The 25,812-nt window shown below is 31.1% G+C and overlaps 2 protein-coding genes across 5 annotated transcripts in view; one reads left to right on the forward strand and one right to left on the reverse strand.

The window, feature by feature from the left end:
* LOC115887539 (glucose dehydrogenase [FAD, quinone]-like) overlaps window positions 1–18,570 on the forward strand; it is a 34,189-nt gene extending 15,619 nt beyond the window's left edge. For both annotated transcript variants that reach the window (XM_030907001.1, XM_030907000.1), the window contains exons 4-9: window positions 2,194–2,346; window positions 4,990–5,287; window positions 7,975–8,122; window positions 10,049–10,249; window positions 14,985–15,318; window positions 18,259–18,570. In XM_030907001.1, coding sequence (XP_030762861.1) covers window positions 2,194–2,346; window positions 4,990–5,287; window positions 7,975–8,122; window positions 10,049–10,249; window positions 14,985–15,318; window positions 18,259–18,468 — 1,344 coding nt within the window. In that variant the 3' untranslated portion in view covers window positions 18,469–18,570. The remainder of the gene's footprint in view (window positions 1–2,193; window positions 2,347–4,989; window positions 5,288–7,974; window positions 8,123–10,048; window positions 10,250–14,984; window positions 15,319–18,258) is intronic.
* Window positions 1–25,812, reverse strand: part of LOC115887537 (glucose dehydrogenase [FAD, quinone]-like) — an 84,169-nt gene that overhangs the window by 38,663 nt on the left and 19,694 nt on the right. The window lies entirely within an intron of this gene.

Here is a 25,812-nt window from a genome sequence, read left to right on the forward strand (position 1 = left end):
ATTTAGAAAGATTAACAATGGAAGGTACTTTAATAAAATTCCAGAATACTTAATTTTTAGCACTGTACATGGTACCCTTTTGTCGGGACTACGTTTTCTGGCAAAACCACTTCTTTAAATTTTAAACCATGTTGTTGACGCACTTTTAAAAATTCTTTGCATTTTTGTAGTCTGCCTTCATCAAAAACAATAACTTTGTCACTAGTTTTTACAAACTACACAATTAAATGTTTTTTATCCATTGTGATTTAGTAGTTAGTAGCGAAATTAGTAGTTACTAAAATATTTATTTGCAGTAATTATTCTAAACTATTTACACTATGCACGTCAATATTTAATTTATAAATACATATTTGTACATGGTAACTTAATTCCAACAAAATAATCTCTGAATTAAAAGCCTGCAAATAATTGAAATGAAACCGAAAAAAATTGTTTTTATGAAAATTTGAAGTACATACTCCAAAATACTGTTACGTCAGCCGCATCGGCTGCCGACGGGTCTCAATAAACTATCTTTCTCGCGCTTATAGATACTCATAAGACTTTTTTGTCGCGCTCATTTAAAATCTTTATTCGCGTCTGGCAAGTATTAAATCCCATTGAATTCGTCTGGCAATTAACACATATTTTTTAATATCATCTAATAAACACGCTGTAAACATTTTAGAATACCTAAAGTATGTTTTCCAGGTATAATAATTAAATATATTGGGAATGGTCTGGTTACACTTTAAACCCGAAAAAAAAGTCTGACACACTTATTTCTAGGTTAAATAGATGCTAAAGTTTAAGAATAAACAAATTTCAAGTTTCCTAAAGAATGTTTTTTGGATTTATTTTTTTGCAAATGTTATGGGTTGCGCAGTAGCGAAATACCCCCAACCCCCCAGCCAGACTTAGGATTCTCGGTTCACAAGTTATTAAACTTTATTTTTTTTTGTTATTCTAACTTGCCTAAAATATGTTCTCTAAATATGTCGCCAGCTCTTCGGCTATATCATTTGATTTAATGGTTTTAGAGGTAGCAGCGGCCTGGCCGGTGCGACCTGGTCGTCAGTGTGTTCAAGCCCTAACCTAAAAATAGGAAAATAAAAAACACCTATTAGATAATCACCTGGTAGATATATCTTTATTGTGGGTCAATTACTTCAAAAAGCTAGTCTCAGCTCCACAGAAGCCAAAATTATTTTTTTAATAATAATTATTTTGAAATGAATTAAAACAAATATTTTATTTAAATTTTAAATTACATAAGACTTGTTTTGAATTTAATTGTAATAAATACCATTTTTTTGGAATATTATAAAGTTAAATAAAATGCAACTTCTATCAGTCATTAAGGTGAACGACCAGATAAATTATTTACACATATGTATGTAGGTGACTTGACTTTATTTATTATCGAGATTTTTACTGTAATTCTTTTTTTCTAAAATATGCAGATAATGATAGCGCACTTTTCAAAAATATTTTCGTCAATATACAGGGGGATTAAAATATATTTTCAGACTAAAGTTGTATTTTTTGAATGGAAAGCTATACAGGGTGTCCCAGAAATAAATACAAGTATTTTTAACTTTTTTGCGAAAAAAATTCTTTATTTTTCTTGACACTTTCCGGAAAAACATTTGAGTGCCGCTTGTTCAGTTTCCGGAAATTTGTTTATAGTGCTTCGAGAGAATGCAATGTTGCCTCTTCCTACGTTATCCCACATTCTGTATGTTTATAAAATTTATAAGTTCAAATTTTTAAATTTCAACAAAAAAATAATTTTATTCGCTGTATATTTTTTAATCATTGTAGATTACTATTAAGTATAGTGCAACGTCTACTACATTCATTTTAAATAACTTTTTTACAGCCTATTAAATTGAAATAATAAAACTGTAAATAATGAACCATTATAGCAGCTTTTTTTTCGCCATATTACGATATATTTTCAATTGTTTCCCTCAATAGTTATAACGTATAAATATTTTGATATTTCTTACTCTTTGTGCGCTCCCACATATCTATTAAACTGAACAGCACATATTAAAATTCTTAGCAGGATACTATTATCATCTCCAATTATATTTAAGTATGAGCTCTCATTTTTGAAGTAAACCAATAAAATTGCATAAAATCATTGTAAAAATTCACATTTACAAAGTGTAAATATATCATATAATGTTTACTAATGACTTCCAGGTGAGTGTTTATGGCAATCCAGGTTGGTCTTACGAGGAAGTCTTGCCGTACTTCAAAAAATCCGAAAACGCCCTTTTTGAACCTAGAGATTCGTACTACCATGGTGAAGGGGGATATTGGACTGTGGATCAATGCCTAAGTACTCCAACAGTGGTATGTATCACGTAATATATTGTACAGTAACAATTCTCATAGTTTCTACTATTAGATTTTATGAAAAAAATAGTTTTAGGAAATGTGTAAATTGAAATTTGTAAAAACCAAAATTGTTGCCAAAATTGTTGTTTTTTGTATTAGTTTATTTTTTTTCTAATATAGTAATCTCTAAATTTACAGAGGGTTTATACTGGATTATCTGGATATGTTGTCATATACTATATTGAGATTAATCCATGGTATTGTAAATTTTACATTTATACCGGGTGTGTCTTAAAAGTGGCTCACGCCTATAACTTTTTTATTTTTTTCAGATAAAAGAAATGAGATTTGGTATATTAGTATATGACATTAATTAGGATTGATTGACCTATTCAATTGTTTTTGGTCACTTCCTGTTTTACCGGAAATGACTACAAATTTTGATCTTTAAATTGCACCCTCGGTATATTTTTACTTTATTCGATAGAAAATGACACTCTGAATAGAATTACATATCATGCGTCAACTTTTGACATTTTCGCTTAAAAAATCGTATTATAAATTTCAATCTAGAGTGCCATGGCTGTATTAAAAATACTAATTTTTAATCAAGGAGCCTTGGAAAAATAGATTTGATCATCTAATGTTTTTCATCGTCTTGTCCTGGCCGTTTAAAAGATGGCCAAATCGTGTTTTAATCATGTCTTATTTTTTCAAATTGAACAAGGGTGACTCATTAGTATATTTGGAAAAAGATTTTTTTAACGAATAATTTGGTACCACACACTTGGTATTTCGTATATTAAATTAACCAGATGAGAAAATTTAATGTCAAAAGTTGATCTATTTATGTCATTCTATTCAGAGTGGCATTTTATACCGAATAAAGTGAAAAGATACCGAGGGTGTCATTTGAAAATCAAAAGTTGTAGTTATTTCCGTTGAAACAACAAGTGACCGAAAACAATTACTGAATAAATCAATCAATCCTAATTTATGTCATATACTAACATATCAAATCTTGTTTTTTATATAAAAAAAATAAAAAAAAAGTTATAGGGTTAGCCAATTAACGGCACCCGGTATATGTATTTTATATTTTTAATAATTGTTTTATTTACTATTAATTTCTGAGAATTCTATATTTGAATATTTTTGACATATTTGATTGTTGTTCGATCGAACAATGGAAGAAGATTGGTCCATCTAGTAGCCTATTTTCATTAAAAGGTATTGAACTGATTAATTTCCTGTTTATGTAAAAGGTGTTTTTGGTTCGACTCTGCGATTTTTGCACTTTTCACTACACGTTGGGCGCCAATTTATAATTAGGCCAGTAAGCGAGGATAAAAAAAAGTGTATTACCTCCGAATTCTTGATACCCGCACCGATTGAAGTGAACTTTTAACAGTGAATAGAGGTAAGAAACAAAAAATGTTTGCTTTCACTCTGGGGGTGAGTACCACCCTTTCTCAGGAGTGAAAAATAAATCACCCATTTTATGAATTCTAAGTAAAAAAAGTTCTATAACATTTTTTCAGAAAATTAATATTTTCCGAGATATTTAGGATTGAACCTTGCGCTTTATCGCAAAACACATATAAAGTAAAAATGAAGTTTTTGGAATAACCAATCGACTCATGCATGCTGATTACCGTAGGTGCAATAATAGCCGAGTTATCACTCTGAAAATGTGATTTTTTATTTTTCGAAAACTAAATTGCAACCATTTACCGTAAAATAATGGCGAAAGAACACATTTTTCGAAGAAAATGAATACGACCGTTTTTAAAGTTCTTGAAAAGACCTTTAAAATGCTATTTTAAAAGGTCTTTTTAAGTTCGTAGCTCAAAAACTCGGGGAGTTATGATAAAATAAAATGGTCACCTCATTTTTCGAAAAAAAAATCACAACAAAATCTATGACTAAAATCATAAAAATAAAAACTATCAATTTGCATGAAGTTACACTAGCTACAAATTAACCTCTATAGTTGAACAGTCTTTAACTCATTATTTCTACGAGATTTTTGGTTTTAAGTGCTCAAAGAAGGTGGTCCTTACACGCAAGCCAAACTAAAAAAACGTAATATCTACGAAATAAAGAGATCTACAGCAAATTGAAATATAGCAAAAATATTGCAAAAAAAAGACTTTCAATTTTACTCTGTTGCATTTTTACTTATCTACTACTTACTTACTGGCCTAAAGGGATTTCTAATAAGTATTTTAGAGGTCGATCAATATAATTAAGTAGCTAATAAAAACTTGTAGAATCGTTTTAATAAACTAAACCTTTTATTGCCAATCTTTGACGTGTTACAAAAGTTATTTCACTTCATTTATCTTGTCGAGTGAGAACCTTATTTCACTTCATTATCTGTCTATCCCTCTTCAAAATAATGGACTCGTACAAAAAGACGCGTCACAATAGTAGCTAATAAAAACTTGTAGAATCGTTTTAATAAACTAAACCTTTTATTGCCAATCTTTGACGTGTTACAAAACTTATTTCACTTCATTTATCTTGTCGAGTGAGAAACTTATTTCACTTCATTATCTGTCTATCCCTCTTCAAAATAATCTCGTACAAAAAGACGCGTCACAATATTCTTCTGTGTTACAAAATCAATTATTTGATTATATTTCATTTTATTAGGTTGATCTATTCAAACCTCTCTTTAAAGAGAAAGGCATCGACTTCATCGACGACTATAGTGGAAAATATGAAAATGGAATTGCACAATATCAAATGTCTCTAAAAGGAAACGAACGTGTCAGCACGTATTCGGCATTTTTGGAAAACTTTACGTCTAGATCTAATTTAAACATAAGTTTGAACAATTTCGTGACTAAGATTGCCATTAATAAAGCCACCAAAACCGCCTACGGTGTATATTTTGTGAAGGATGGAGTAAATTATTTTGCGAAAGCCAAAAAAGAAGTTATTGTATCAGGTAAATATAACATAATTATAAAATATTATGCAATATTGTAATTATATATTTGACAGATAAAGAAATAAATATATTAGAATGATGAACAATGTTTATGTGTCAACATAATTTTAATATCTATGATAATCACTTTATATTATATATGTTGCAGGCGTATAGAATAATCCGGATTTTTGCAAAAAGACTAGGCATATTATAAAATACCGGTTTTTCAAACAAAAGAAGGAATTTTTACAAAAAGCCTATCTATTTTCAGTCACTTTGCAAAAAGCCTAATCAGAATTAGGCATATTAAACAATGACGATATTTTCTGTACACTTCTACAAAAAGAGTGCCCGTTTTCAGTCGTTTTACAAAATGCCAAATTGTGACCAGGCAGATTAAAGAATGATCAAAGTTTAGTCAGCTATGAGCATAAGCATATTTAATAATTTACGCTTTAATAAAAATACCCCATATTTTTCCCAAACTTTACTCTGTTTTGAGAAAAACTTGAAACCTATTTCATAAATTATAATTATAAGTAACATAATTTTAAATACCATATATATTAAAACCTTAATATTAATATTATCTCATTTAATTATTATACACTGTAATTTGATTCTGTGTACAGAGCTGCAACTTTGCTTTCTTTTTTTAGAACTTTTATTCTTTTAGAATAAAATGAATTTAGACCTTTATAATAATCGTCTTTAACCATACTCTATTTAACAGAATTATCACTTTTTGTGCCATCATTTCCTAATTTTGAAAGAGAAGTTCAAGAAATGTCGTTGGATAAATTTAGGTTAGTTTTACCAATCCCGCGTAAAATGTTTTATGCAATCTGACTAGTTTTCATTAGGCATTTTGCAAAGCAACTGAAAACAGATAGGCTCGTTGTCAAATATCCTTCTATTGTTAAAAACGCCGGCGTTTTATAATATGCCTAGTCTTTTTGCAAAATGACAAGTTATTCGATACGCCTGCTACATATATATATATTTTTTCTTGTATTTAGTCATTGCAGTAAGTTTTTGCAAGGCTTTAGAAGAACATATAAGGTATTATATAAAAACTTTTTGTATGATTTTCATATAATTTATAGTTTTGTATTATATCATTTGTTTTATAATCATTTAAATAATTTACTAAATCGGGAATGAAAGCACAAGACGTTTTTTTAATCTACTGTAGTTTAGGTCAATTTATTGTAAAGTACTTTTCATTATTATTTTAACTCTGTCGTGAAATATCAAGTATATAGCTATATCAATCGATTATACGTAGTAACATAAAAAATTAATATAATTAATGGATTTTCATTGCCGAAAGGTACATCTATCAAATGGATATTTTATAAAACAAAGAACAGAGAATATTTATGGCGCAACATAATTTTAGTGTTTATGATACTCACTTTATATTTGTTTTTCCTTTGTTTAGTCATTGAACTAAGTTTTTGTAAGACTTTAGAACATACGGGGTATGATGAATAAACTTTAAAAAACAATCGACAATAATTTCTGTAGGGCAAACTCAAATACGTCATTTACAAAAGACTGGCATAAGAAATACTAAAAATATAATATTTAAATCGGAAAAACGAAAAAAGTCCACAGAATTGCTAATTTATTTAGACGCAAATCTATTCAATAATTTTTTTTAAATAGGCCTGGAGACTTTATTTTTCTCTGAAATATAAAATTTTGAAAAAAAATTATGTCAATTAGTCATATAGGCATACAGATTACATATACTATACGATATATCATTGGAATTTCGGAAACCGCAAGAGATACAGGATCGGTTAAATGGAGGCAAAGTTGCACAATTTGATGCTCAATAAAATTCCGTATTGCATTTTGAAAAATTCCGAATACTTTCGAATATATTCGAAAAAAAAACGGAATTTTCGATTTTGTTTTCTATTGTTTCCTGGCTTTATTTGTTAAGATAACTTAAAATATGAAAAATACATTTTCATGGCCACTTTTTCTGCTCTATAACTCTGTGTGATTAAATATTGACTCTGACTTTTCGGCTTCTGGCGACCATCATCAACTTAATTTTTTTAAATACGAACTTGATTTTTTTTTCATTTTAATTAAATCCTTTCATCACTCTTAGAACACTATATATAGTCACTTTGATATTTGCCGACGTTTCGTATAGAAAATACCAGAAAAATCACCAAAATATTTTATGCTAAAAAAATACATAAAAAACAAAAATGCAATACGGCATTTTATTGAGCATCCAATTGCGCAACTTTGCCTCCATTTAACCGATCCTGTATCTCTTACGGTTTCCGAAATCCCAATGATGAGCGGCGAATTCGAGCCACCCTGTGCATTACAATTAGACATATTGGACCAAAAGAAATTTTCAATAGTCATTTTAAAGACTACTGTAATCAGCGTTTTTTTTTGATCTGATGATATTTCCTGGTTATAAACGTTGTAAAAGTTAGCGGTTTCTATAAGTCTTATTTGTGAATGTTTGAAAAAAATAGAAATTAAATAATACTATTACCTGTCTTGTTTAAGAAAGACTGTTTTAAAAGTGTGAACATTATTATAGATTTTATAATTATTAATACGTTATTATAGTTTGTAGAATTATTATTCATTACACCTAAATTTCTTCATTAAGTTTGTATTTATTATTATTTATTATATTTAATGTTTCTCGCTTGTTATAGCCGGAGGAGTTAATTCTGCTCAGCTGCTTATGCTATCTGGAATAGGACCAAAGAAACATCTAAAAGATCTGAATATACCTCTAGTCAAAAATCTTCCTGTTGGTCAAAATTTACAAGACCATGTAATGTTTATTGGATTAATATTTAGGTAAGATTTTAAAAGAGTTCCTCGTTTTACGCGGGGTTACCGGTTATGTTCTTTGAAAACACCCCGTATATTCATATAAACTTTTTTCACAGGGTGTAGTTTATGTAATATACAAATATTTTTATGTAAACTCACCGGCAAAAAAAACCGGCCACTAAAAACTAGATCCAATTTCAAAGTCGAATTACTCGCGAACCACTCATTCGATTTTGATGATTTTTTTTTAAATTATAAATTAATTTCTTTTTGACGGATGCTACGTCAGAAATTTTTATTCCGAATTTATTTTGAGCATATACAGGGCACTACAATAAGACGAAGTTTTTTGCCCGAACTTTGTAACACCCTGTAGGGTGCAGCAACGGTAGTAGCTATTGCTAAATTAAATCACATTGTAGCCTCATCTTTTGTGAGCATTTTGTTTTTTTAATCACCACATTATCTCTTTTTGTATAGGAGAAATGCTGTTTTAAAATGAACGGTCTCGGAAAAATGCTTCGCAGGCAGAAAGTTTTCGGTGTAAATAATCAAGGCGACATGGTGAAAACGGATTTATAAGTATTTGCAACATTACAAAAACGGTTGTCAAATTAAAAAATGCCATTATCTGTAACGGATGTTGCACGTATTGCGGCTTTAATTGAGGATGGCCGAAGTAAATGTTATGTCTCTGATACCCTGGGTATATTTAACAGTCCAGGATGCCTGGAATCGGCATATGGAAACGGGAATTTCACCAGGCAAGTGGACACAGATATTAGTCCCTTAAAATTTCTTTACCTTTTTTTTATTTTCATGTTTTAGTTAGTTTTCAGGTTAAACTTACCTACGTTCTGATGTTTGACTTCTTTTTAAAGTTTTTTTCGATGCGTTTGTTTTAAAACAAACGGACTAGTTTTTAGTGACCGGTTTTTTTTTGCCGGTGAGTGTATATTGTAATATACCACTTTCGACTAAAACACATCTATAGTTCATATGAAATAAACTTTATGTCATGTGATTAAGCCTGTCCGGCACAGCGTTTCCACTATTACATATTTTCTTTTAATCAAAACATTTTAAGAAACAAAAATAAATTAATTATAAATATATAAACAGTTATTACTTACATCATCAAAACTCACCTCCAACAGTAATTAAGGGATTATAAAGGGTCATTACTACAGTTTTCCCGTTCAAAATGTTCTAATAAGATTGCGAGGAGTTTTTGCAATGGCTATTAAGCTATCTTGTATACTTCGCACTAAATGAGGTTCTAAAAAGAACAATGATCGACTCCAAGGTCTGCTAGTTAACATTTTAAAGCTTCATTCAAAGTATCATAACACTATTTATTTAAACCAAAAACTCGTAATACAAAACTAAAGTGTCCAAACGAATAAAAGTGCCAGGAAATAATTAAATAAATGTGGCAACTTGACATTTTAAATTCCAGTTAGCCAGCCCGGCGCCGAATATGTCCATGGTTGGCAATAATGAATTTAAAAATGCCGTCTTTCGGCCAGTCAAAGATCAAATATTCTTTATTCTTCAGTCAAACATGAGAGAGCGTCCTCACAGACGCCGGGTTAGGTTAGGATACAACAGTTGTACAGATATGGACGAAAAGCTATTACTTTTCACAACAGAATAACAAACATGTGGTATATAGCGCCCCCATAAGCAGAGGGGTCATACTAATATCGACGTTAATTACGAAATTATTTGAACCAAATAAAGTGAAAAAAAGCATCTCAGAAGTGATCCCCGAAAAGAAGCATTTTAGGACATAATTTTAGGCAAACTTTTTTACTTATTTTTCTCTGCAGACCACCCTGTATATTAGATGCTATTTTTTTAATGAACTATTTATGAGAAAACCCTTCTCTTGATCGGTCTAAACAAACAAAAATAAATATAATTATTTTCTTTTTCTGATATGTTTAGGACGAACAGAATATTCTACAATCAAACTATGGCTGAAATGCTGAAACTTTATGAAGAAAATCAACGCCCTCTCATGACCGGTTATTCAGTGGAACTCGTGTCATTTACCAATTTTGGCAGAAACCAGACCATCAGGCCGGATATAGAGTATCAGATTTCCACACCACCACCAAGCGGCAGTCAGTTCGAATTCTTCTTTGGGTAAAAATATCAAATTAACTTAATATTAGCCAGTTTGATGTCTGGATATTATTTTTAAAAGTGTTAATTAGCAGAGTAACAACTTAAATTATTTCACTGACAATTTTACAAATGAATAAAAAATTACTTAGAATAGAGTAGAACATTGGACATTGACTAGAGTGGAAACTCGCCAGTAAGGTATACTACCATATGATCGAAAAAAAAAAACGGCGTCAAAGACGGTTGGGGAATGACAATCGATGATAATTTTGGCGAGGTTAAGCCCGAGATGTTATTTAATTGGTCTGTACTCAGTTGGCCTTAAGAAGGTTGTAATTAATTTTTATATTGAGTAAAATGATTTTTAAATAGTGTAGTTTAAAATTCGAGACAAATATTTTTTTTGAGAAAATATTTGTGTGTTTGGAAACGTTTTATTCTGTTTTAATCTTCCTATACATGCTGTTAATTTCAGATAAGTTTTATGTCAATTTTTATTAAATAGTCGCTGTAAAGTCGAAATCTCAACTTCAAGTTCCTCGATTTTTAAATAGGTGTATTTGATACTTAAATATTTCATGCCGGACAAGAGCATAAACCCCATATCTCAATATTTCGTTTATAACTCCTGCGCTGCACGTAAAATATTGAGATATGGGCTCTTGTGCGGCATAAAATATTTAAAAAATATCTATACCTTTGTAGCGGATTCACCTCTTCAAAAAGTCCTATGGGTATATCGCCAATTACACTGTAAGAACATCTACCAAATAAACTAATTATTTTTGTAAACACTGTTGCGTTAATTAATTCAACAAATGTTCTCAACGAACTTGTTAGCAATGATTTACTAATAAACAAATTTGCCTAACAGACAATAAAATTTCTCTTCCCGTCGTCGGAAGCAAAAAAAAGAACAAATAAAAAAAACATTTAAAATATCTAAATACAACTATTCAAGTAGACTTTAGTTTTTTTCAACAGATTCAACAGAATCTATAAAGCTAGGCGTAAATTGAGTCGCGTGTATCGCGTATGACGTGACTTGACATGACATGGCGCGACCGGCATGACGCGACGCGGCACTCGCGCTGCTTGGTGGTCCGCCAAATTGGGACGCAGTTTTTCAGTGACTTACCTCTGCTATCGTATAAAAACGGCTGCATAAAAAATGTCTGATTCGCCATCGAAACAATTATTGTTACTAAACTTTAGTTCTGAATCAGAATCAGATGATGCCGAAGTGTAAATTTTACTGTATTCAATAATCAAAATCAAAGCACGCGAACGCGAGGCACGCGTCAGTTCACGCGGGTCGCGTCGTGCTGCCAATTTGCGCTGTCCCATTTATTTCTGTTTACAAAAACTCGCGTCGTTCTAGGTCATGTCTCACGCGATAGACGTGACTCAATTTGCGCTTAGCCTACAAACAGTTGACGTCCTGTTAACACATAGCAACGTGTCACCCCATGTTCCATTCATTTATGTATGACAATGCTTTATCCAAAGAGTCTACGTCGTTCATTTATGTATGACAGACCCCGAATGGTTTAAGTGACACTACCATATAACTGGTACACTGCACTGATCTGAAAGCGTGGCCCTAGGAGAATATCAAGTTATACTTGGTTCACCAAAAAAAAATTCAAAAAGGCTCAAAATTAAAAAAGTATACAAAAACATAAATCACAAACGTATTAATATGTTTGCATTAAGTGAATTATGGGAACACTCTTAGGACCCCTTGGCGTAATGTTTATTTTTACATTTGGCACTCAATGTGTTAAAATGGCATTTATATCAAGTTAAACTTCAAAATTAATAATTACTACTTGGTAACAAGTATTTAATGAGGCCAAACCTTTGAATAAGAAGACTAAGGAAGGAGCATAATGCTATCCATGTATTCATGCATGGTGGGCGGAAAAGGCACCATAAAAGCTCTCTAGGGTGGGGATCCTTGACAGTTCTGTTTGACGATTCATTTGACACATCTGAATTTGATTTGAAATTTTGTGGATTTGTCAGTCTTTATGGAGCTTATTTTATGTTATTTATTATTTATTCTACTACTGATAGTTGTATAAAGGTAGTAAATCTAGATGGAAATTGTGACAGAACTTAAATTAACAGTGACACTATCGCGATTTATCGAAAAAGACTCTAAAATAGTTGGTTGTGTAACGTGTGGTAGATCTCGGCAAAAATTGAGTGAAATAATGGAACAACTTTTCGCTAGTAAGTGACTCTATAATATACATACGTGTAGTAAACCGATCATTTATGAAATTCACTTAAATTAACTAAATTATATATTTTTCTTGCATTTTAGCTTTGATTTTAGCTTTTATTTATTACTTGTCAAAGATTAGATGTCAAAGAATTTAGATACGTTAATTTGACTTACCTGCTTCAGTAGCGTATCGGATGTTTGTGTTAATAAATACCGAGATAAATACTTATTATAACTTATCTATTTTTATTAGAATTATATATTTTTATAACAATTTTAATAACTACCAACATTTATTCACAACGTAAAATAAAACAACAAATTATTGAGTCTACCCCACGTCTACCCTACATCACAGTTTTACATTTTTTAAATAAAATTAGAACGACACTGATAAACCGGAATTTAAGTCGGCCATATTTGAGGCCCATCGCGGTGTACCCTTTTGGTGTACCTAAAATTTTTGATATGCTCCTTCCTTAGTCTTCTTATTCAAAGGGTCAAACCAAAAAACCTCAAACTTTTTGTACATGATTATCTTTTACTTGTTTTTAATTTTTACTTATGTTATGTACAGGGTGTCCCACTAAGAATAGCTCTCGGCTGTATCTCGGAAAGTATTAGCCGTAGGGGCTGCGGAAAAAAATATTTGTAACTAAAGAGGCTATGAGAAATTGCTGGAGATGATTTTCAAGTTTGTAGAACGACCGCTAGGGGGCGCAACTGCAACAAAAAATAAGAAAATGGAGTTTTTACACCATTTTGTCTAGATAAGGTGTACTATAAGTAATAGCTTCATAATCTTCAGTAAATTTTGAATATTATTTGTTAGAGTCATTTTCCCATATCTACCAAAATAAAGTGGTGGGGGAAGGTTAGATCTATTTTTATTTAAATATTAATAACTCTCGACTGGATAATCGGAATCCAACAAGCGAGGGCTCGTTTAAAAGAGCGTTTCTTACTCTATATTGTACCATATAAACAATAATAATAATAATCTTTTGAACGTAGGCGCTAGGGGGCGTTGTCTTACAATTTAACAAACATTGCACGTTTCTTCAAAAAAATTAAATGCAATAGTATATGTAATTTTAACTGATAGTAAAGAGTAGTAAAAGTTTAAAAAGTCAGCGAAAACCGCATATTGATATCTTCTTTCAAACCAAAGATATTAACAAAATTATAATAAATACCAAAAAATAAGCCCTTAATTACCTTATTTTTACAACACGGTATCAGTAGCCTTCTTGATTATGCCCAACAACTACAACTATTTCAAATAATAAAGGCATTTTGAAAAAGCAATTAAAAGATAAAAAACGCTGATAAGAAGACTATCAAAATGTTGATCTAATAACAATTTGACGTTTATACTATTACGTCAAAAGCAACTTTTTTCAAAAGCCTACCATGACTTCACTGAATTATCGTTTCTTGTTCACTGTTATTAATATCTTAATTATTAGATATTAATACCTCTTGTATTATGGTATTCTGGTATATCGTCGATTTTAAAATAAACTAACTATTTCTATCTTATTTTTTTATTAGAATGGGAATAATCAGGGCTACTGATACCGTATTGTAAAAATAAGGTAATTAAGGGCTTATTTTTTGGTATTTATTATAATTTTGCTAATATCTTCGGTTTGAAAGGAGATATCAAGTTGCGGTTTTCGCTGATTTTTTAAGCTTTTACTACTCTTTACTATCAGCTAAAATTACATATATTCTCGTATTTAATTTTTTTGAAAAAACGCGCTATGTTTGTTAGATTGTAAGAAAGCGACCCCTTGCGTCTAAGTTCAAAACCTTATTATTATTATTTTTATGGTACAATATAGAGCAAGAAGCTTGTTGGATTCTGATCATCCAGTCCGGAGTTATTAACATTTATATAAAGATAGATCTAACCTTCTCTCACCACTTTATTTTAGCAGATAGGGGAAAATGTTTTTAAAAAAGAAAATCTAAAATTAACTGAAGATTATGAAGCTATTATTTATAGTACTCATTATCTAGGAAAAATTCTGTAAAAATTCTTTTTTCTTATTTTCCACAGTAGTTGCGCCCCCTAGCGGCTGTTTTACAAACTTGAAAATAATTTCCAGTTTCTCATAGCCCCATTAGTTATAAATATTTTTTTCCGTAAGCCCTACGGCCAATACTTTCCGTGATACAGCCGAGAGCTATTCTTAGTGGGACACCCAGTACATTAAAATGAAAGAAGCTTGCCAAATTATCATCGATTCTCCAGGCGTCTTTGACGCCGTTTTTTTCGATCATACGGTTAATACCTCAGATTAAAACTTTATACGCTCGAAATTCGATTAAGTATTATTTAGTTCTTAATTCGTAATTCAATAAAGATTGCTTGCCAAAATATTTTTCTGATTATGCGTCTCAATAGAACAGATGGTTTCACGTTTTGATTAGAACAGGTGCACTGAGACACCTGATCAGAAAAATATTTTGGCAAGCAACCTTTATTGAATTTAGCACTGTACGATGTTTCAGTATAAATGATTCTTTCGTGGAGGCTATTAATATCAACACAAGCAGTGACATCAATTTATTCATTTATCTGATGCACCCCAAATCTCGAGGTTCCATAACTCTGAAATCGAATTCTCCATTGGATAAACCTCTGATCGATCCCAACTACTTCGCCGAAGATGAGGATATAGAAACCTTGTATCGTGGAGTCGAACTCATTTTGAGCATGAACAACAGTCAGATTTTAAAGGATTATGGAGCTTATATCGTCGATGTCGAATATCCATATTGCGAATCGTATGAAAAGTTCAGTAAGGATTGGTGGCTATGTGCAATTAAATATTTTTCTTATTCAGTAAGTATATTAAGTTTTCCAGAGTAATTTTTAAATATATGCGAGTATAGTTACTAGTTGTTCTAAAAGTACGAAATGATTAATATTTCAAAAAGTGTGGAAGATTTTGAATTTTGAAGAATTTGACATGGTCATTTAATATCATTTAACAAGGAAAATCTACATATATAAAATGCTAATGTTTATCTGTGTCCTCGCTACTGAAGTAACGACTTGCTCTAGAAAGTTGCTTTTTTTACTAAAAGATAACTAATTGGCTCTTCTAAAAACTGTCGTCGCCGGATTTTTTGTTTTTTATTTAATTAAAAAAATAAAATAAAAAGTATTTTTTTCCTGATGTCGTAGCGGATGCGCCAGGCTTCAACTAGTAGGCAATATTTGTATAAGAACTATGTATGTCTAATAATAACCCAATTAACATTTAAAAAAAAACTGGCTAAATTAACGCTAGCGGTATACAGGGTGTTTTAAAAAAACATGTGCCATCTCTCGTGGGGAGATTCCTCACGTAAAAATAAGATTTATTTTTCATATCAATATAGGTCCGATTCTGCTTTGTTTCGAAGCTACAGGGTATTACTAGTCTTAATATGTTTTCGATTTATTATAATTTTCTTCCAAGTGCCTATTTTTAGCGTTTTGAATGAAATTTTGAAAAGTTACTATAAATGCGACATAAAAGCTAAAAAAGTGTTTATTAAAAGTGTTATATATTCACCAGGGACGTGCATATGGGTTATCACTGGAATATTTTTCTAAAAAAAGCATGTACACCACTGACTTTTTTTTCTCTTGTCAGTAAAATAGTGTAAGCAGTTTAATGCCGATTAAAGTTGTCTTTTTTTATTTTGTCGATTTCGGCCTCCTTGATGAGATAAACGCAATTTTATTAATTTGCTTTGATCCAGGTCTAATAGCAACCTTTAAAAAAAATTAATATCTTTAACTTGCGAAAGTTTTAAATAAGTACTGATTGATTTCTTATCAAAAAATATGAAAAAAAGTTCCTATGAACATGGGTATGGAAATGCAAAGTTTTACGGTTACAGTATGTTATAAAATTTTTAAAATTAGGTTTTTTGTAATTCTCTTAAATACCATTATTTTTTATTTGAAATTGCTGTAGGTTAGACTAATTAGTAATAATAACTGATAGTAATAATATTTAGTAATAAATTAGGTAAAATATATAATTTATTAATTTTCTTTTTATTTTAATTATATTAATTGTGATTAATAACATTGCTTTTATCTCATCAAGAAGGCCGGATTCGACAAAATATCAAGAGATAACTTTTAATTGGCATCAATGGGCCTACACAATTTTTATGTATATTTTTTTATAACATGTTTTTTTTTTTGAAAAATATTCATTAGTGATAACCCATATGCACATCCCTGATGAATTAATCGATACGGTTTTAGCATTAAAATATGTAGCACTTATAGTAACTTTTAACTTCAAAATTTTATTCGAATCACTAAGAGTACTTGGAAGAAAATTATATTAAATGGAAAGATTATTAAGACTAACACCCTGTAGTTAGAAACAAAGCAGATTAGGACCTATGTTCATATGAAAAATAAATCTTATTTTTACGTCAGAAATCTTCCCACGAGAGATGGCACATGTTTTTTGAAACACCATGTATATTTATGAATACCGCCGATCAAGGTAAATTTTTCATGTACGGCCGTGGTTGCTAAATATACAGAGTGGTCCGAACTGTTTTCCAGAAACAGGTTCCAGGAAATAGTTTCGGAGATGCAGGGTATAGAAGTTTTATTTTTATTTCGATTTTTTCCAAATAATTTCTGAAGTAACGTCAATATTTGGATGAAAATTGGCGTATAGAAGTTTTTTGACATGAGAAATTTGAATTTGATGTCAATATGACTCCTACTTGTAGAGGGCGCCACCTACATATTTTTAACTGGTTTGAAGAGTAATAACTTCGTCCGTACCTGTAGAAGAAGAAGAAGAAGAATTTTATATAAGCCGCATCAGATGCTGGGTCATTTAGCGGCATTGATCAAATTAAAGTTAAATTAAACTATATCAATGAACCCAAACCCGATGCCCTAATAAACTGGAACAAAGAATGTAGGTTATTAGCATCAAGAACGGAAGCCAGATCGCCATTCACACCAAATGATTGTCTTAAGTTATTGAAGGAGGGACATTCTATTAGGAGGTGGTACACTGTTAATTGGTTGCCACAGTGAGGGCAGTTAGGCGGGGGTCGCCTTTTAAAAGGAAAGAATGGGAGAAATAGCAGTGACCCAACCTGAGCCGATTCCAAATGATTTCCTCACTTCTGGACAGTGACCGAGCTACAGAAACTTGAAAGAATTGAGGTTTACATTCATATAGCTTATTTGAGTCTCCTGTCACTTCCCACTCTGCCTGGATACCAATTTTTATTGTGGACATATGTAGAAATTTAAGTTCAGAGATAGAAAATGCAAGTGGTATAAAATCTCCATCATTTGCTGCAGTCTTAGCAATCTTATCAGCATCTTCATTACCTCTTATACCCACATGGCTAGGAATCCATACTAGATCCACAGTTGATATGACGTGTTTATTTTTGGTCAATAATGTCATGTATTGACTGTTTCCATTTTAAATATCTTGAGAACGGTTGCTCGTAGCGATTTTTACCAAGAAACATTTTTTACGTAAAAAATCACGAAAATGTAATTTTTTTCATTCAGTAGTTTTATACATGTACGGACGAAAAGTTATTACGAAACAGTTAAAACACATGGAAGTGGCAGGCATGATACGAACTTTTTTACTTATTTTTATCTACAGAATATACTGCCGAAGTTTCCGGAATATAGTTCGGACCACCCTGTATACTAAAAAATCGTTGCTCCCATATTTTGTAAAGAGATACAATCTCAATAATAACCTCATTTTAATATTTCTCCTAGACTTTTCATGCAGTCTCAGCCAATAGAATGGGCCCGGATCCGAAAACATCTGTTGTTAATGCCCGATTGCAGGTTTATGGAATGAAAAATTTAAGAGTAGTGGACAGCAGCGTGTTGCCGGAACTGATTTCGGGTCATATCACTGCACCTGTTCTAATGCTGGCAGAAAAAGCTTCGGACATCATAAAAGAAAAATACAATAGACACTAAATGTATAAAGTAATATACATTAATCAATTAATAAAATATACATTATCAACTATTTAAAATCTTAATGAGTTTGATTAATTTATTAAACAAATATTATACTAAGATAAAATAAGTATTAGAAAAATAACATGTCTAGCAAAAGAGGTCTTTCTGTAATCTATACTAATATATAAAATCCTTAAGTGAATACTGATTAATCACGATCCTGCTCAAACCACTCAACGTAAGAAGCTCAATTTTGGCATACAGGTTAATTCTAGGGTGTAGAGGTTCGATAAGAAGGGATTTTTCGAAATTCCAGTTCCAAGAAGGTGAAACCACCCCTCAAATATTACAATATTTTTTATTTAAAAAACGGTCAAGTTTCCGAAAAAACACTTAAACACGTATATTTTATTTTGTTTTTTTACATATTTTAAGATTTTTTAAAAATGTATACAGGGTGTTTCGAAAAATCTGGTCATTGATTAATCACGATCCTGCTTAAAGCGCTTGACGTAAAAAGCTGATTTTTGGAAAACAGATTGACTTTAGGGTGTAGAGGTTCGATAGGAAGGATTTTTCGAAATTCTGGAATTCTAAGGGGTGAAACTATCCCTCAAATATTAAAATATTTTTTATTTAAAAGTTTGGTGAGTTTTTCGGAAATACTCTTAAACACGTATATTTTATTTTGTTGTTTTACAAATTTTAAGATTTTTATAAATTTATACAGGGTGTTTCATAAAATATGACCATTGAGTAATCACGATTCTGCTTAAACTGCTTGACGTTTAAAGCTGATTTTTGGCAAATGGATTGACTGTGGGGTGTAGAGGTTCGGTAAGGAGGGGTTTCTCGAATCTAAAATTCCAAGAGGGTGAAAACGCCCCTCAAATATTACAATATTTGTTATTTAAAAAACGGTTAGTCTTTCGGGAAAACGCTTGGACAAGCATAATTATTTGTTTTTTTTACATATTTTGTAAAAAAAACCAAATTTGGTTGGGTAATTTCTTAACTACGATTCAGCTTAAACTGCTTGACGTAAAAAGCTTATTTTTGGCAAACGAATTTTTCGAAAGCCAAATTCTAACGAGATAAAACTACCTCTCAAATATTACCAAATTATATAATAATATAACCATATTGTTTTTCTCATGCTGACATAAATGTCAGAAAATTTGATCCAGTTTGTATGTTAAAGGAAATTCTTGCTTTGCTTTATCATCACCATTACAAATGATTAATTCGACGCGAACGAAGTCGCTGGTACACGCTAGTCTATACTAATATATAAAATCCTTAAGTGACTGACATACTGATTAATCACGATCCTGCTCAAACCACTCAACGTAAGAAGCTCAATTTTGGCATACAGGTTGATTCTAGGGTGTAGGTTCGATAAGAAGGGATTTTTCGAAATTCCAGTTCCAAGAGCGTGAAACCACCCCTCAAATATTACAATATTTTTTATTTAAAAAACGTATATTTTATTTTGTTTTTTTACATATTTTAAGATTTTTTAAAAATGCATACAGGGTGTTTCAAAAAATCTGGTCATTGATTAATCAAGACCCTGCTTAAAGCGCTTGACGTAAAAAGCTTATTTTTGGAAAACAGATTGACTTTAGGGTGTAGAGGTTCGATAAGAAGGGATTTTTCGAAACTCGAATTCTAAGGGGGTGAAACTATCCCTCAAATATTAAAATATTTTTTATTTAAAAACCGGTGAGTTTTTCGGAAAATCTCTTAAACACGTATATTTTATTTTGTTGTTTTACATATTTTAAGATTTTTTATAAATTTATACAGGTTGTTTCATAAAATATGACCATTGAATAATCACGATCCTGCTTAAACTGCTTGACGTTTAAAGCTGATTTTTCGCAAACGGATTGACTGTGGGGTGTAGAGGTTCGATAAGGAGGGGTTTTTCGAATCTCAAATTCCAAGAGGGTGAAAACGACCCTCAAATATTACACTATTTGCTATTTAAAAAACGGTTAGTCTTTGGGAAAAACGCTTGGACAAGCATAATTTATTTGGTTTTTTTACATATTTTGAAATTTTTTAAAAAATCATACAGGGTGTACCAAAAATTTGTGTAATTTCTTAACCACGATTCTACTTAAACTGCTTGAACAACAAAAAATATATAAATAAAAAATTGATATACATATTAAAAACAAACATATTTTGAAAATGTTTCTCGTATGTCTTCAAGATATTTGTTCTGAAGCATGCATCTTTGCTTTCTGTAACAGTTCTGCATCGTTGAAACGTATATACATACAGGGTGAGTCTTAAATAAGTGCAAATATTTTCTGGTGTTGTATATTTCGACCCCAGGAACACGTCTATGAGGCTTTTTTCACAAAAAAAGATATTGAAAATCGTGCATTTCCTTTTAAATTTCCCTGTATATTTTTGGAAAACTTTAGAACTGCCTGTTCAGCGCAAATTTTCCAACGGTATAATTTCTTAATCTCTGATATTACCATAGTTATGGCTTTACTCCATGGTTACGGCACTAAAAGGGATGCAAAAGAGAAAAAATCCGGTGGCTCTCAAAATTTTCAAAAAAGATAATTTTTTTTAAATATTCAAACTGAATTATTCGGTTATTTTGGACTTATTTGAAAAATGGTAAAGAGAAAATGTGTTTCTGTTATCGAGATCTACCAGCCCTGAAAATATTTGCACTTATTTAAGACCCACCCTGTATATACGAGTATATCTATAGATTTCGTTAAAATTTTAAAAAAAGTTACTTTCCACTTCATATAAACCGGAAAGTCTCCTGTTAATTTGACTTACTATGATATTATTTTTTTTATAAAATACATTCGTTCAAAAAAATCTCATTTCGAGAATATTTTGATTATTTTTTTCATCAAAATATTGTTTTGATCCTTTTATTCTATTACTAGATACTCAATTGTGCTGTAATGTTTCATTCGGTTGCCAAATTATCAGTTTCATTTTTCAATTGATCACACTGATTTCAAAGGTTCGAAACGCTTTCAGATACAAAGACATACAGTCGAACGAACAGAAACTAGGGATAATTTTTGCTCAATGCACACCAATGTTAAAAATAGTTTGATTTGGGTGACCCAGGCTTCCGAAAAAGTTCTACAGTATGTCCCCGGTCTTTACAAGGGGAAAAACTTTTTTAATATTGACATTTTGGGAAAATTGCATTCTGCATAAAATTTTTTGTTTGTTCTAAAATGGTTAAACCCGCTTATACTCTTCCAAATTTCCATACCGTTTGGGAGTTAAAAAAAACATGAAAATTTGGTTGAATTTTTTCCTAAAAGTCCTAAAAATTAGAAGGCGTTTCTATGGTAATATAATTTAGATTTCATTCTTTGATAGATGGTTATTATTAATGTATATTAGTTTTTTGGTTTGTGATTTTCATTTAATTTTTTTTGCTCAAAATATGGTAACCCACATTTAAAAATATTTTTGTCAACCTACAGGGTGATTCAAATATATTTTCTAATTAAAGTTGTATTTTTACATAGAAATAGTGTATATTTTTTATTAAATTTATTATTAATATTAAATTTTCATTCGAAAAATACCATAATGTAATACTATACCGAGTGGTTTTTGGAATATATCCGTTTTTCAACTAAAAATACTGCTTATTTAAAGCCCTCTCAAAATTTAAAATTTGAAAATTTAAAAAAAATAACCAGATGTACTTATAATAGTGTTTTCTTCAAAATTTAGCCTAACAATATTTGCATTGCATATCTTGTTTGATATACATATACAGAGTACCCAAGTGAAAACTATATGTTGTATTTTTTCCACTATTTTAAATGAAACACCGTGTGTGTTGTATCATAATCAGAGTTTTCTTTAATCTATTTGTTTCATTAAGACATACGTAAACTCGATATTTATTGAATAACTTTCTGATCTTGAAAAATAAAAGCGTTAAAATTGATATATCATCGTCGTTTTATTATACCATACTAACTGACGTATTTTATATTATATCATTTGCAAAATATTTGTAATAAAAAACCAGTTTACTTGTCAAATATTTTAATAAGAATTTAGTATTTGAAATTCTGAAATACAAGAACTCTACACAGATATGCATCGTTCATTTCATCTCCGAAATTTTATCGTTTATTTATGTAAAAACATTTGTTCTAAAAATAATTTATCTTATTATTTCTAATATAATAAATGTTCAAATATTTCACCATTTTCTGTAAACATACATTAAGCCTTCGCAAAAATGACAATCAAACTCTAGTTAAAATTTCGATATTAATTGATAATTGATTGATGTAGTAGGCGACTGCCCGACGCGCGACATTCTATAATTTTTTTCTTTAACATAGTCCCATACAAAAAATCCATCGGTGTTAGGTTAGGACATACTAAGAACATTACCAGCAAAGCCACAAAGGTTCTCATGATATGCAGAAGAGAGGCGGGAAATAGGTTTGATATTAAATATAATAATATTTTGTATACCATGATAGAGCAACGTACAGCAAGGCAAAACCTGTGTAAAGTACAGAGACTGGCATGTATCTGCATCACAGGTGCCATGAGAACATGTCCAACAGCAGCAATGGAGGTCATTCTAGACCTAACACCACTGCAAATTGTCGCTGGGAGAATATTCAGGTCAGGGGCTTGAAACATCCTCAAAAAGAATATTCCACTTCTCCAACTCCCAGTGGATGACATACAAATAATTTACAACTTTGAAAAACACTTCACTGTAGTATTGAGCAATAAAAAGGATTGGAAGGAAGAAACGCTTGCTCAGCATGTAAAAGACCATACCATAACGTGGTAAACTGATGCTACCAAAACCAAAGCAGGGACAGGGATAGGAGTATTTAGGCCGAAAACTCTGAAATAAAAACTCCGAACCAATAGGCACATACCCTAGCATCCTTCAGGCAGAAATTTACGCCATCGGAATGCGTACAATTTATCTTAGATAGGAACTATCGAAAAGTCCGATAGTCAAGCAACTCTAAACGCGATGAACTCAGTAACCATCAATTCGAAGTTTATTTAGTTTAATTAGGCAAAGAAAATAAAGTCCTCCTGTTCTGGATGTTCACCTGCTCACCAAGGGATAGAACTAGTCTCAGATACTGTCTTTTGTTAAAGCCCTGAGACTGTATGACGAGTTATAACTCGTTATAACTCAAGAAAGGGGAACACACAATAGATCTGTAAGGTCACGGTGATTAACTCCCCTCCTAAACATTCTATATTCTAGGTTAGGACATCCTGCTGGCTATGCAATAGTTCCCTCCCTTCCAATCCAACGTCTTGGGAAACAGAGGTTCAAAAAGTCTTTAACGGTGTGATACTTGTGCACAGAAGCACCATCATGCTATAACCACGGCATATAAATCACACGGCAGGCTAACTCTGCCCAGATCCCATTGTTTAAAATTTCTATAAAATTTGACCTTGAAAACACCATTATGGGTGCCGAGTCAGGGCCGGATTAAAACGTATCAAAAAATTTCCCAGAAAATAAACTATTGCTAGACAGGGTCGTATTAAAAAAATACTGTAATTGACTGAAACTGAATTTTATTTACACAATACTTTTATCTAAACAAATGAATCGTTAACCGCGCATACTCCTCAAAAAGTAAAAATGAAAAACATTTAACTTTAGAGAATAGACAATTAAAATTAAAAAACATGCCAGGAGTCTAGGAGTTACAAACAAGCATTAAAGAAATACCCAATAAATTATCTATTGAACAATCTAAAGAGGCTACGTACAAATTGTGTCCATCAATGGACATAGCAAATTTTGTTAATATTCAAATTGCACAAATTAACAAATCAGCTAAAGGAAGAAAAGTAACTGATGAATTTAAATATAAATGTTTGGCTATATTTTTAAAAGTCAAGCCGCCAAAAAAAATTTGAGCCGTCAAATTTGACAGAGGTCAAAAAAATTTCAAAGTTGTCCGATTTTGATAAAAATCGATATATAGGATGGCCATGGGCTAAAATGAAAGAAAAAAAATTGAGCTGTCAAATTTAACAGCTGTCAAAAAAATTTCAATGTCCGATTTTGATAAAAATCTATATATAGGATGGCCATGGGTTAAAAGGAAAGAAAAAAAATTGAGCTGTGAAATTTGACAGCTGTTAAAAAAATCTCAAAGTTGTTCGATTTTGATAAAAATCGATATATTGGATGCTCCCTACCCCATAGTCGGTTTTTATTTTATTTGTCTCACAATTGAACTGTCAAATTTGCCCGCTCTCATTAAAGAAATTCCGAAAAGTGTTTATAGCGTCCATTTTCAAAGTAATTATTGCTATCTTGTGAGTTTAATTCAAGTTTTATTTACTCCAACCGGTGATAATTGTGAAAAAGTGGCATTAAAAACTTAAAAAGCTGTGCTGTGGACTGTGAACAGCAAAACCATCGTGGATCGTGGCATAACGTCGGTTTCAATGTTTCATAGGTATTTCATACATGCGTCCTTATATAAAATAAAGTTTTTGTATGCAACACACTGTAGTTTATTTATAAAATTAAACGAAAATAATAATAAATTTGAATAAACAATATTTGGCGATATAATTCCGGAAAAAGCCGAACCGCTCCGAAATTTTCAAAAGTTTTGGGTCGCGACCGTTGCGAGAATAGCGCCAAATAGTGTTTACATTGTCCTTATGGGCACTTTCCAATCTAAACTTGTTTCATTTATCTATGCATTAACGTAAAAAGTAATAATACCTTGATATATACGAACATAAACTTGCTTGTAGAAAAAATAGTGTATGATATGTGTGCTAAAAGTGATTTTATTTTGTTCGAAGGGATGGGACCTAACCAAACCCAATCTTCCCTTCTCACAAAATAAAATACCACTTTTAGCACTTATATCATAAATAACTATTATACCGTATGATCGAATAAAAACGGCGTCAACGATGGCTATGAAATGAAGATCGCTCTCATTTTATATGTAAAATTATATGGGAAATGTCATCGATCGTCATTTCCAAGCCAACTGGACGCCGTTTTTTTTCGATCATACGGTATTATATTTAAACCATGTTCATGCCAACCGAATACTTTCTGCAAAATCTTAACAAAGACACTGACTAGGCGATTAAAATCTTTGGTTATGTTAAAATGCTCCCGTATGTTATAATAATTTTAATGTTTTTTAAAGATGTCACTAATGTTGAATAAAGCAATACAGGCTGCCACTAGTACTAGTAGCATTCAGGTTGACCCAGTGTTTCGAAAAATCTGCCATATCACGACTTCTATTTGTTATTTTTACTGCAATATTTTTTTAATATGCGGGAAATTATAGAACACAT

This window comes from Sitophilus oryzae, unplaced genomic scaffold, assembly GCF_002938485.1.
Source record: "Sitophilus oryzae breed Bouriz unplaced genomic scaffold, Soryzae_2.0 scaffold_576_pilon_pilon, whole genome shotgun sequence".
Classification (NCBI taxonomy): domain Eukaryota; kingdom Metazoa; phylum Arthropoda; class Insecta; order Coleoptera; family Curculionidae; genus Sitophilus; species Sitophilus oryzae.